This window comes from Halichoerus grypus, chromosome 10, assembly GCF_964656455.1.
Source record: "Halichoerus grypus chromosome 10, mHalGry1.hap1.1, whole genome shotgun sequence".
Taxonomy (NCBI): Eukaryota; Metazoa; Chordata; class Mammalia; order Carnivora; family Phocidae; genus Halichoerus; species Halichoerus grypus.
In genome coordinates this window covers 65,597,340-65,612,093 of record NC_135721.1, presented here as the reverse complement: position 1 = coordinate 65,612,093, position 14,754 = coordinate 65,597,340, and the positions used below count along the sequence as shown (strand labels likewise).

General features: G+C 36.7%; 1 protein-coding gene across 2 annotated transcripts in view; it reads right to left on the bottom strand.

The window, feature by feature from the left end:
* Positions 1 to 14,754, bottom strand: part of ASB3 (ankyrin repeat and SOCS box containing 3) — a 162,335-nt gene that overhangs the window by 60,332 nt on the left and 87,249 nt on the right. For both annotated transcript variants that reach the window (XM_078056563.1, XM_078056564.1), the window contains one exon: positions 6,025 to 6,183. In XM_078056563.1, coding sequence (XP_077912689.1) covers positions 6,025 to 6,183 — 159 coding nt within the window. The remainder of the gene's footprint in view (positions 1 to 6,024; positions 6,184 to 14,754) is intronic.

The window sequence follows — 14,754 nt, the reverse complement described above, 5'->3', positions numbered from 1 at the left end:
CCATGTCAGGCTCCACACTCAGCAGGGAATCTGCTTAAAGATTCTCTCCCTTTGCCCCTCCTACCATGTGTGTGTGCGCTCACATTTTTTTTTATTTTATTGTTATGTTAATCACCACACATTACAGCATTAGTTTTTGATGTAGTGCTCCATGATTCATTGTTTGCGTGTAACACCCAGTGCTCCATTCAGTATGTGCCCTCTTTAATACCCATCACCAGACTAACCCACCCCCCCACCCCCCTCCCCTCTAGAACCCTCAGTTGGTTTCTCAGATTCCATAGTCTCTTATTCTTTATCTCTCTTTCTCTAAAATAAATAAATAAATCTTTTTAAAAAAAGAAACAGAAAAGAAATTAACATTTTTAAAATACAACTTTTTGGTGAATACCATACTTTTGATCTGGGAAAACTCAAACTTGATTTTCAAGAACATGCCCTCAAGTAAAAATGCTCGCGTTACAATCCCTGAAGATGATAATTAATCTCTGTTGAAAAATCTAAAAACAACTCCAAAGATAAAGTTTAATTAACATAATACATATTAAATATATGAATTCAAAACCTCAAAATTGCTAGCACCTTGAAAATTAGCCCTATCAATGACCACCGATTCATGAAAATACTAGTGAAAAGGGAAACAGGTTGTGGTTTGTTCAATTCTGGAATATATTAGTGGAGTCAGAGTTAAAGGATGCCACATGAGCTCAAGTACGACACATTTCACAGTTAAATACTGAAACAGGCAGCCTCACATAACACTTTATAAAACACTTTGTTCTGATTAAGCATTCCTGCTACGTTTAATATCGAAGGTTACACAGAATAAACAGACACACAGAAGAACAAAAAATGGAAAATAATCAATCAAAAGCCAGAACTGCATGCTGTGCAGTTCCCATAAAAATTGTTCTATGAAGTCACATTGGGTTGATTTCGAGCCTCCAATTTATCAGTGTTGTTTTATATATAGCAAAATAAAAAGAAAACTTAAGTCCTATAAAATTAGCTGGGTTTTCACTTAGAATCTACTATATTTATAAATAAGGATATTCTTATTTCCAAAGCAATCTGACAAATCTATCCTTAGACTATTTACTATGTATGCATTTACAAGGCTAAAAAAGGGAATGGGGAGAGAAGGCAAGGGTAAAGAAAAGAAACAAGGGGGCAGACTCTTTGATAAAATATAAACTTTAAACTGCATGTTAACAAAAAGATGTTCAAGGACAATTTTCACGCGGGAAGAGAAGTTTCCTGAATTTCCCTTCTTGCGAGGTTTTCTTATTTTGATTCTTACTGCCATGAAACTGAAAAGTTTCCTTTTGAACTCATTTTTATAAAAATCTTGATGAAGGGCACCTGGGTGTCTCAGTCGGTTAAGCATCCAACTCTTGATCTCAGCTCAGGCCTTGATCTCAGGGTTGTGAGATCAAGCCCCGCACTGGGCTCCATGCTGGGCATGCAACCTAATTAAAAAATAAAAATCTTGACGAGTTCTGCGTAGAAAGTATGTTCTCATTATAAATGGTGGCGTAATATATTTTCTCTCTGCATATAGCCTTCACTTCAGTCATACTCAAACATCACTGATGTCAATGACTTTTCTAAGTCACCTATCAAGTTTCCATAGTTTTATATTCATTTTTCTATCCCTTAATCCTCCAGGTTTATATTTATAGCCTCCAGCAACAGTCTAGGTGGTAAACTAGGCCACTAAGACAGGTACTACAACATGTATAGGAATATAGCTTCCCTTGCGGGGAGAGGAAAACATACTTCAACACTTAAAAGTTTTAGCAAAGAACAGTTTTGGAAGAAAACTCAAAGATCAGGAAGGAAGCTACACCAGATGGGCAGTCCCCCTTTCTCACTTTAAGTTCAACTGGCCCAGCCACTCTGCTCATCAAGACATTATCATCTATAGTTTGTTTCAAATCTTGAGGTATCCTAGATCTTGTTTCAATAAAAGAATCTCTTCCATTATAGACTGAAACATGGATCACTATGGTTATTTAAAAGAGGTAGATACAAGTAAGCAAAACAGACTGCTGAAGTTTGTCATAGTATTTACGGGGCAAGCAGACGCTTGTGCACAGATCACCTAACTGAGGAGTCATATGTCCATCCCTCGACCCTGTGTTCTTGCAAAAGCTAAAGGTAAACTTTTCCTTTTTAAAGAAATAGTCTACTTCCAAACAAGGACCTGATACAATTGATGCTGTACTTGGGCACATAAAAGTACTACATCTCCTTGAGGTTAACCTCCTTGCTTGAATCAAAGTATTTTTTGTATTAGCCAATATAAAACATAATTAGGATAGTCAGTTTGCTGCCAAAAAACTAATTAAGTCCAATTACTAAAAATAAGTGATTTAAAGTTATTCACTGGTTTGAATTATCCTAGCAACTGTTCTTTCAGTAACATAAAAAATCACAAGTTAACTATATCCTAAAATAGAAATCACTAAAACTGCATCTCTGATTTTCTTCAAATACTTATACAAGGAAGCACAATACTGAATTTCATAAACAGGACTATTATATTTTGAAACTGTAAACTAAATTACCAGATGAGCATTTCTCAAATCGTTCCGTGGAATGTTAATGTTCTTTGAGATTTTTCTAAGTGTTCCACAAAGAAAAAGAATATTATGGTCAAATACATTTCAAAATGCCGGGTTAAAGTTAAAACAAGTGTTGTTTTATAACAGATCTGAGAGACACTTTCATTCACCAAATAATTTACTAAATGCCACCATACACCAGGCACTTATCTGGGTTTGACGGTTACAACAGTGAACCTGATAAATAAAATGCCTGCTCTCATGGAGCATTCTTTCTAGTGGAGAGGACAGTCAATTAACAAAAAAGCAAATAAATACAATACAGTAAAAGGGCTATGAAGACACAAAAATGGGGTAAGAGAGGGCAGAAGACACTTCTCTCTGGATGGACACATTAAGCTACAGAGCTAATGTTTTTTGTTTTTCTACATTGGGGAACACAGTACACAGAATTTCCCAAACACAAGTTGATCAGGAACCCTTTTGTCAATGAACATCTATTAATTCTATTAATAGCTCATCAAATCAATTCAAGAAGTGCTCTTCTAACCAATATGCAGACAACAGCAGGATCAAAACTCAAATATAGCTCTTCTGATCCTAAATACAGTGTTTTTATATCTTCTTCATCTATAAAAGCAGAAATAGTAATAGTACATATCTCAGAATCATCATGAAAAATATAACGTAGCTAATTCATGTAAAACATCTGACACAGGGTTTGGTATACACTCTGCTCAATAAATGTTGTAGTTACTATTAATACAGTTACTATGCACATGTCTTCCTCTGTTATCCCAAGGGGACTAATATTGCCTTCTTTTAATATCTTGAACACTTTATTTCTATCTCTTTTACAGGACTTAATTAATTTTGTTCACTCCTCTATATGGTAGATTTCTTAAAGACAGCAACCCAAACAGAGACTATACATGGCTAAGCCACAATGAAAGCTTACTATGTAGTTGTGTACACAATATCCAAAGTGAGTTAAATGTGCATGTGAAAAAAAAAACCTTATATAAAAAAGCTATCTCCCCTCAGGGAAACACTAACCATATTACAGCAAGATTTCCATTAAGCATCTTCATAATTATACATTTTACCTATTCAAAATACTTTAATAAATTAACATCACCAGTAATGGGTCATATTCTTCCTGATAAGATGTATTAAGATACCATTTCATGTCTTTGATATTCCTGCCAGAAATGCATAACCAGAATTTTATCAAGAAAAATCAGACAAACCCAAACTGAAAAACATTCTTCAAAATAAATGACCTGAACTCTTCAAAAATGTTAAAATAAAAAAATGTTAAAATCATAAAAGATAAAGAGTGAAAATCTGTTCCTAATTACAGGAAGCTAAAGAGACATAACAACTAAATTTAACAAATGATCCTGGACTGGATCCCGAACTAACAAATTTTGTTGTTGCTGTTATAAAGAACATTAGTGGAACAATTGGCAAAACTGAATAAGAACTGTAGATTAAATAACAAACCTGTATCAATGTTAACTTCCTGATTTTGATCGTCATACGGCAGTCATATAAGACAATTTCATTGCTTTTAGGAAATTCATACCGTAGTATTTATCAGTAAAGAAGCATTATATCTACAATTTAATCTCAAAGGGTTCAGAAAAATACATGGATAAATACAGAGAAAGAAATAAAATCATAAAGTGAACACAGCAAAAGAACAAGATTTGGCGGAAAAGTATATAAGAGTCCTTTGTACTGTGAGAACATTTCCAAAAGTCTGAAATTATTTCAAAACAAAATGTCTAAATACAAAAGTAATGGGTGACAAAAAGGAAAGATGGCAAATAATCACATGAAAAGATGTTCAACATCATTAGCAACCAGGAAAAGTACAAACTAAAACCACAATGAGATGTCACTAAAAGCAAAAAAGAAAAACTTGTCAATACTAACTGTTGGTGAGCATGTGAGGCAACCGAAGCTATCAAACATTACTGGAGGGATGGAATACAAACTATATAGTCACTTTGTAAGAAATTTCTGAACTGTTTTCCAAAGTTAAACACACACACACCACAAGACCCAACAATCCTAGGTATTAATCTAAGAAAAATTAAAACTTATATTCAAACAAAACCTGCATGCAAATGTTTGTAGCAATTTATTCATAATCACCAAATACTGAAAACAACTCAAATGTCTATCAACTGGTAAATGGATAAACTGTGGTACATTTATATAATGGAATTCTACTTAGCAACAAAAGGAATGAATTCGTAATAACAAAACAACATGTATGAATCTCTAAAGCATTATGCTAAATGAAAGAAGTCAGCCTCAAAGGTTATATGTTGTATTATTCTATATATATTTATGATATTCTGCAAAAAAGCAAAATAGAGGGAGGGAAATAGATCAGCAGTTGTTAGGGGTAAAGTTTCGGGGGAGGTTGATTAAAAATAGGCAGCCTGAAATAAAAATAAGCAGCATGATAGAATTTGGGGGGGTGGGAGGTGTTGGGACTGTTCTGTGTCTTAACTATTACTGTCATTACACAATTTTATGCACACATCAAAACTCATAGAACTATATACTAAAAAGAATGACTTTTACTATATATAAATTTTAAGTATACATTATGCTCAAAAGAAATAAAGTACTTTCATAGGCACCTCATTTTATTCTCAGTCCAATAAAAACTACGTAGGTACTATACTCTCATTTTACAAGCGAGGAAACTAAACTATAGCAAATAAATGTACATACAAATTACATATGGTAGGACGAAAATTGTAGTCCAGATACACTGATTCTACACAAATATTTTATTCTCTTAATTTTCTCATGTTCTACTAAACTTTATGGGCCACAACGTCTGTAACGACAAACAGGATCAAAGGGAGGAAAAACAGGATCAAAGAGAGGGAAGGAAGAAAAAAAGACAAGTAGTGGAAGTGTGCCCTTTAGAATTTGACCTTTAGTCCTTAAGGAATTAAAAATAATCCATAATTGAAGAAGTCTGAATAGTTATCTATATATAGGCAACAAATTAACTGGCATTAAAGGACTAGCTGGTGATTTCTTCCATAAAACCTCAATTTTTTAATACAAAGCAAAAGCAAAAGCAAACAAAACATTTACAGGTAACCTTGTAACTATTGCTACAATTTAAGTTATCCAAACTCTTCAGGACAATATTGAGAACAACAATAATGGTGGCTACAATTTAGAACAGTTTTGACAACTTTAAATAAAGATTTAAAAATATTTCCAAGATGCTATCACCCAAGGGTGGAAAACAATAGGGATACCTTTTCAGTTTCAGAATCAAAGAAGTGGCAATATAATGTTTGCAAAGGAAAATACTGTAAGTACAACAGCTTGGGGGTAAATTAAGTTTAGTTTCTTTAACAAAAAAATAAATAAAAAATAAAAAAATTACATCTGTACCAAAAATTGCATACTTCACCTAAAAACAGTGGCGTGGTTTCCTCTAAAGTAGTTGCATTAGGATCTGCCCCAGCTTCTAAAAGAATCTGTACAATCTTCCAATGTCCTTGACTTGCAGCAAGATGTAATGCACAGAAGCCCTCAAAAGTCTTTGTCTTAATATAGTTTTCAGATGAATCTATGTAAAAATAAAAAAAAATGTGAACTGGAAGATACTGCTGCTATTTCTTGTGATTAAAAAGCAAAGATTCCAAGAAGAATTTAATGAAATATTAAAATACAATTATAAATGGGAGGCCTGAGTTTAAAACCATCTAGAAAATTTTAAAAAGAGTTCTACAGGGGTCATGATGTAAAAAGCTCTCTGGTATTCTTAACATACAAATTCTGCCCACAAACTCATTTTCTATTCTCTAATTTTTGGTGGGTACGGGAAGCGGAGTGGCAGGAGTTGAAAGGTAACACAAAAGCAAGATCTGAAGAGGATGTAGCACCAAATATTTGCTTAAGCAAGATTTACTGAAATATTGATAAATTTGATTTTTTTTATTTCTAAGTTTCTATGAAATGGTCTCATCTCAAGCATTACTTCCTTGTACTCAACTAATAACATGAAGGTAGTTCATATCACAAAAACAGTGTTTCCCTGATTAGTCAGAAACTGACGTTTATTCAGATATCCACAAAACTATAAGGTTAAGACAAAACCTAGGAACACACAGATATATATAGATACACAGACAGCTCCAAATGGGAAATCTCAGTATTATAAAGATGCTCATTCTTCCCAAAATAATTAACAAATTTATTATAACTCTAATCAAAACGCCAAAAGAGCTGGCATTGTTGTTTGGTTGGCTGGTTTTATACTTGGTAAAGTGACTGAAGTTGACAGGGATAAGGGAGGGCAGGTAAGAATAACAAAGTAAGAAAAATAAAGAAAGCAAGAACTGAGAGGAGACTAGACTTACTCTGTATACTACACTGGATCTTAAAGTTAGAATAAGTAAAACAATGTGGCATTGACACAAGGGCAGAGGAGGGTGCCCATGAGGAAGAGGAGGAGCCATCGGAAGCAAAAAGAGATGAAGAGATGATGGCTGAAAGGTAGCCGACCTACGCCAATGTTGTGTCAGATGCTGAAGAACTTTCTTTTGGAAAAGAAAGATGTTCTCTTCCACTGAGAAAGAAGAAAAAGAGATAAGGCTTAATCCTAGCCATTTAAAAATCTCAGGATAGAATGGGGACTGTGACAAAAGCATCTAACTGGATTACAAATGGATGACACTCTAGAAAATGGTTTCATCGTGACTAGAAACTGTAAGGCTAAAGACAAAAGGAATTGTACATACACACTGTAGTCTAGTTAGTAAAGTTGTTTTTCACAGGGAAAAAGATTAACAATTCTAAAACCACTATACATGTACAATAAGACTGGATAAGCAAATGAATGTATGGTCGATAGTGACAGTCTCATTTTTGGAAAGGGAGGTTACAGAGAAGTAAAGGTAGAAAGCTAGAAGAAACCATATGGTACTGGATTAAAATCCAGACATCAGTATGAACTTGTATTTAGCTTTAATGCAGATATAGGTGGATAGATATAGAAATACTTTTAAGTATGTATATACACATGGGTCATAATAAATATATTTCCTAGCTCTGTCTGCTAAAGGGGCTTAAAAGTAAAGACATGCCAGTAGCCATAAGCATACTCAGTGCCCAGATCTTAATTTTGAGCCCCATTCTCCAATAAAAGGAACCAGGGCTCTTAAGAAAATGGCTGATTCTAGGGTTGGCACAAAGAATATACAAAATGAGCCTGAAGCATCTTCCAGGTTCAGCAAGTTAAAAAAGTGCTCAAAAAACAAAACATGGGGGTGGAGGGATGCCTGGGTGGCTCAGTTGGTTAAGCATCTGCCTTCGGCACAGGTCATGATCTCAGGGTCCTGGAATCAAGCCCCACGTTGGGCTCCCTGCTCAGAGGGGAGTCTGCTTCTCCCTCTCCCTCTGCCTCTCCCCCTGCTCAAGCTCTCTCTCTCTCAAATAAATAAATAAAATCTTAAAAAAAAAAAAAAAAAAGGGCCAAAAAACATGGGGGCATGTCAAAGAAACACAAGAGCCAACCTGAAAGGGCACTCAATGACAAAAGCTAGAACAATTTGAGCAACAAAATAAGTAACATCATATTCAATTATAACCCAATGTATAAAATTAATACACATGAGTCCTGGCAGATATAAATGACTGAATAAATGGAAGAGAGGAGATATTCTAAATATCAGAAAAATTCCATATAATTTATGTAGATACTCCCCCCTCAAGGAAGGGAGCTTAATTCCCACCTGAGTGAGGGCCACCCTTAGTGATTTGTGCACACACACACACACCCAAAAACACCTGTGCAATTATCTATGAAGTAAAGAAAACGCACTTCTCAGGAGGAAAAATAGTGAAGTCAGTTAACTACTAAATTGAGATCTTAAAAGATTTTACCTATAGAAAAAATAGATACTCTTAAAAAAAAAAAGGGAGGGGGGGCGCCTGGGTGGCTCAGTTGTTTAAGCGACTGCCTTCGGCTCAGGTCATGACCCTGGAGTCCCAGGATCAAGTCCCACATCAGGCTCACGGCTCAGCAGGGAGTCTGCTTCTCCCTCTGACGTTCCCCCCCTCATGCTCTCTCTCATTCTCTCCCTCAAATAAATAAAATCTTAAAAAAAAAAAAAAAAGAAAGAAAAAATAGATACATTTAAATAGCTAACTCTAAAACCACTGGACCAGAAAAGTAACATGGTTTGGCAAACACAAAGGATTTGGAGTTAGAAGATATGGGCTGCAGGGGCGCCTGGGTGGCTCAGTTGTTAAGCATCTGCCTTCGGCTCAGGTCATGGTCCCAGGGTCCTGGGATCGAGCCCCGCATCGGGCTCCCTGCTCCACGGGAAGCCTGCTTCTCCCTCTCCCACTCCCCCTGCTTGTGCTCCCTCTCTCACTGTCACTCTGTCAAATAAATAAAATCTTTAAAAAAAAAAAAAGAAGAAGATTTGGGCTGCAATCCTGGCTCCACCAATTCTATTTTGGGTTACCCTTTGGGTAAATTACTCAAACTCTATGAAGCACAGGTTCCTTAACAGTAAAACAAAGATAAAACAGCTGGCCTAAACCCTCAAAGGGGTTCAATAGAATTACAGTATTTATGTACTTTCACAGTTGTTAGAAATTTGGGAAAGTCTCCAAAACATCATTTTTTCCCCAAAACATCGTTTTAAAGATTTACTTGAGAAAGAGAGAGGGAGAACAAGCATGTACACGTGGGGGAGGGGCAGAGGGAGAGAATCTCAAGCTGACTCCACACTAAGCGTGGAGCCTGATGAAGGGCTCAATCCCACAACCCTGAGATCAGGACCCTAGCCGAAACCAAGAGTCGGACGCTTAACTGACTGTGCCACCCAGGCACCCCTCCAAAACATCATTTTAAGAAAGCTGTCAGGACCCAATATAAATTGATTTTGAAAATTCCAATAATAAACTGCCCTCCTTAACTGATTTGTGGGGACCAAAGGAACCTTATCTATCTTGAACTGGACTATCAACCACCTCTCTTTGTCTTCCTTTCCTTATAAGGATTCTTGGGGAAATGGATCATAATACTCAGTTTTTAATGCCTTAACCTCTACTTACTTCTCACTGAAAGGCAAAGTAGTTTCTGCTTCTATTCTACTTATTGAAATTTTAAATGTAAAGGCATTAAAGACTTCATAATAGACAAACCCATAATGGGCACTTCAGTTCTTTTATAACAACTTGTGATTTCTTCCATGGCTGCACTTTCAGGATTGGGGCCACGTCAGCTGGACCAAATCCAGCCACCTGATGCCTGTACAGCAATGACCAGCGTTGACTTTAACTTTCTGGCAATGATACCATAACCCTATGTTTCCTAACCCAAAGTGTCCTTTTACTTATAAATAGTAAATTCGCTTACTTGTTTAAGTTAAAGATGGTAGACTTTTGTTTTCTGCAAACCCCTAATAAGGAAAGCAAAACCACATGGTTTTAAGTAGAGATTAATTATTTACATAGAGGTTAACATAGGTTAAGTATTAAGATCAGAACCTTATCTCAACAGCTGGGCCACAATTTGATGATGACCAAACAAATTTAACATGTGCCAATCACAAAGAGTGATGACTGTCCATTTCAGGTAGCTTACATAGTCACATACTTTGCACAATGTGCATCATCTCATTATGATTTAGGAATTCTAAGAAAAGGTTGACTCCAAAAAGAAAGGCTACAAGGAGGATAAAATGAACATAGAGAAATGCAGAGATAAGAGAAAGTAAGACCCTGAGTCCTGCTGACATCATTTCAACAGGAGCATCCAGCAATGCCTAAAGGGACCTACCACTCAGACTTAGTTACATAAGCACTCTCCGCCCCCCTTTTTTTTTGAAGTTTTTCTTTTAAATTTTTATTTAAATTCCAGTTAGTTAACATACAGTGTAATATCAGTCTCAGGTGTACAATTTAGTGATTCAATACTTATATACAACACCTGGTACTCACACACTTCTTTGTGTAAGCTAGTCTGAATTATTTCATTCATTACTGAAAATTTCTGATTAATATTATGAATAATTTAGCAGTGTCTATCAATATTTTAACTTTGCATATTTCCTTTTTTATTTTTTTTGAGAGGCATGCACATTTTTTATTATGTTATGTTAATCACCATACATTACATCATTAGTTTTTGATGTAGTGTTCCATGATTCATTGTTTGCATATAACACCCAGTGCTCCATTCAGTACGTGCCCTCTTTAATACCCATCACCAGGCTAACCCATCTCCCCACCCACCTCCCCTCTAGAACCCTCACTTTGTTTCTCAGAGTCCATAGTCTCTCATGGTTCATCTCCCCCTCTGATTCCCCCCCTTCATTTCTCCCTTCCTGCTATCGTCTTTTTTTTTTTTTTAACATATATTATTTGTTTCAGAGGTACAGGTCTGATTCAACAGGCTTACACAATTCACAGCGCTCACCATAGCACATATTATGCTGAGCGAAATAAGTCAATCAGAGAAAGGCATATTTCCTTTTTTTAAAGATTTTATTTATTTATTTGAGAGAGAGAGAGTGTGAGGGAGAGGGAGAGAGGTGAAACAGACTCTGCGATGAGCACAGAGACCAACTTGGGGCTCAATCCCACAACCACAAGATCAGGACCTGAGCCAAAACCAAGAGTCAGATGCTTAACCCACTGAGCCACCCAGGCACCCCTGTATATTTCTTGCACCAGCAACTTCACTTCTAAAACTCCATCCTATAGAAACACACACCCATATGCACAAAGTTATAAGGATGTTAACTGAAGCACCACCTATAATAGCAAAATTTTAGGAAACAAGATGCCCATCAACAGGAGAATGATTAAACATATTATATCTATACTATGAAACACTTTGCAACAGTTCTTTTACTCAGAATGAAATGGGGAGCTATTGCAGAGTTCTCAGCAATTGCAGAGTTCTCAGCAAAACAGAAAGACATCAGTCTGACATATTGTAAAAGGTTCTGATACACTACAACCAGACTGTGGTAGGATGGGGAAGAAGCAAGAGCAGAAACAGATTTGTCAGGATGCTATTACAACAATCCAGGTCCAAGAGATACGTGGCTCAGACCAAGGTCTTAGTGGTTCTGAGGTAGTGAGAAGTGATGTGAATATATGTACGAGAAGTGATGTGAATATATGGACACGTATTCACACAGATATACACACACACATATATACACATATACACACATAAAGATTTGCTGATTGGGTGAGGGATATAAGAAAAAGGAAGTAATTAAGGATGGCCCACAGTTTCTGGCCTGAGCTGGAATGTTAGAATATTTCTTTTTTTTTTTTTTTTTGAAGATTTTATTTATTTGAGAGAGAGAGAACAGGAGTGGCGAGGGGCAGAAGGAGAAGCAGACTCCCCACTGAGCAGGGAGCCCAACACGGGGCTAGATCCCAGGACCCTAGGATCATGACCTAAGCCAAAGACAGACACTTAAAAGACTGAGCCACCCAGGCACCCCTGGAATGTTGGAATATTTCTAATCTTAAAGAAGAAGAAACAGAAGCACCAAGAGGTTAAAAGACCTGTCCAAGACCACACCAATAAAGTGGCAGAGTCAGCAGAACCCAGGTCCATCTGAACACAGCTCTTAATCACTGCTACACTGTTATTTACCTAATGATCTTCAGCATCTGTTATCATGCCCAGTATGACAGCACAATATTTTCTTTTTTTTTTTTTTTTTTTTAAAGATTTTTTTATTTATTTGTCAGAGAGAGAGAGTGCACAAGCAGGGGGAGCAGCAGAGGGAGAGGGAGAAGCAGGATCCTCACCGAGCAAGGAGCCCGATGCGGGACTCGATCCCAGGACCCTGGGATCATGACCTGAGCTGAAGGCAGACGCTTAACGACTGAGCCACCCAGGCGTCCCAGCACAATATTTTCTTAACAGGAACTAATAAAAAGTACTATAAATTAGTTCATATATTTGCCAAATAAAAATATTTGTTGGTGATATGCTACAATTATAAGATTTTAAGTGACCTTTAGTCAGTAAGTGGTTTAATACTGAATGGCATGATTAACTGCCACTGAAGATCATTATTGTCCTCCAAGATGAAAAGATGCATGAAATCTCAGTACCTATTACATAAACTTCCAATACAGGAAAGAAGACAAGCAAATCTGTTATTTATATTAATACTTCAAATAGAAAGTTAAAGTGAAAAAAATATATATGCATATTAAATTTCCAAGTAATCCATACCGCAATTGAATGCTCTTCTCCAACATGGATGAGAAGACCATGTATGGTTCTTAGGCTAGATTCTGGATCTAAACTGAAGCAACAGTAAAGCAAAACCTTTCTAAATATCTAAGATACTTCCATTCTTTCTGTGTAGGCCTGAGCACTTTCATAACTTTAGTATACTAATAAAAGGTATATTTTAAGAATCTCTGGCAGTTCACTAATATTAAATGAAGTTCAAGAAGATAGAAATTATATAATGAAAGACACTTTTATGTATACCAGCAGAGCTATAAAGGACAAGAGAATTATGATTTAAATAAAACACAGGTATAGCAAGTATAAAGAATAACAGAAATGTCAAGCTTGGTTTGGAAACTTTTAAGATTAACCCGTAATACCGAGTTAACTGGTACAGATATAAAGATGCCACTGTCACCAATAAGCAGAAGAGACCTTACTTTACTCCTCAAGACTAAAAACCCCTGTATTTCATCGTTATTTTAAAATATATCCTCAGGGGCACCTGGGTGGCTCAGTCGGTTGGTCATCTGCCTTCGGCTCAGGTCGTGATCTCAGGGTCCTGGGATCGAGCCCCATATCGGGCTCCCTGCTCAGCGGGGAGCCTGCTTCTCCCTCTCCCTCTCCCTACCTCTCCCCAGGCTTGTGATCTCTCTCTCTGTGTCAAATAAATACATAAAATCTTTAAACAAAATAAAATAAAATACATCCTCACAAGGGCCCGAGATGCCCTTCAACAGATGAATGGATAAAGAAGATATAGTACATATATACAATGGAATATTACTCAGCCATCAGAAAGGATGAATACCCACCATTCGCATCGACATGGATGGAACTGGAGGGGATTCAGTGAAATAAGTCAAGCAGAGAAAGACAATTATCATATGGTTTCACTCATATGTGGAACATAAGGAATAGCACAGAGGACCACTGGGGAAGGGAGGGAAAACTGAACATGAAGGGGAAGAAACCAGAGAGGGAGACAAACCATGAGAGACTATGGACTCCAGGAAACACAGTTTCAGAAGGGAGGGGAGTGGGGGGATGAGGTAGCTGGGTGATGGGTATTAAGGAGGGCGCGTGTTGTGATGAGCACTGGGTCTTATACACAACTAATGAATCACTGAACACTACAACAAAAACTAATGATATACTATATGGTGGCTAACTGAACATAAAAAAAAAAAAATCTTCACATGTAGCAAGCAGCTACCATTCCTCACTGGTCAATGTTCCTGAACTTGAATCATCCAGGTTAAGTTTAAATTGTAATCTTTTTTAAGAGGCAAGGGATCTAGGAACGCCTGCATGGCTCAGTCGGTTAAGCCTCTGCCTTCGGCTCAGGTCATGATCCCAGGGTCCTGGGACGGAGTCCCCCATCGGGTTCCTTGCTCAGCAGGGAGCCTGCTTCGGCTTCTCCCTCTGCCTGCCACTCCCCCTGCTTGCGCTCTCTCTCTCTCTGACAAATAAATAAATAAAATCTTTTAAAAATTAATTAATTAATTAATTAAAAGGCAGGGGATCTGAATAAAGTATGGACTTTAGTTAATTTACAAAGGGGGGGATTGGCCATAAGAATATATAAAACATTTTTTAAAGTGACCAATAGGCTATACAGCCTTTCTGCCTCATTCTAGTTTTTTTCTGGTTAGTGAATCAAATAATCAGATACGATAGAATTTTGGACCCTAGTTCCAACTATAGAGAACAACTGAACTCATGGAAGACTGACACCAAAAATGTCACCACCTCCTAAAACAAGTCATATAGCTGCTTCCTGGTCTCTGCACACCCTACTTCCCAATCCTTGTATACAAACTACATGTAAATCAGATTTATCCAAAGTTTATTTCATAACAGTACACTCTAATAAAAATACAGTTAGAAAATTTTATTTGACCATTTATA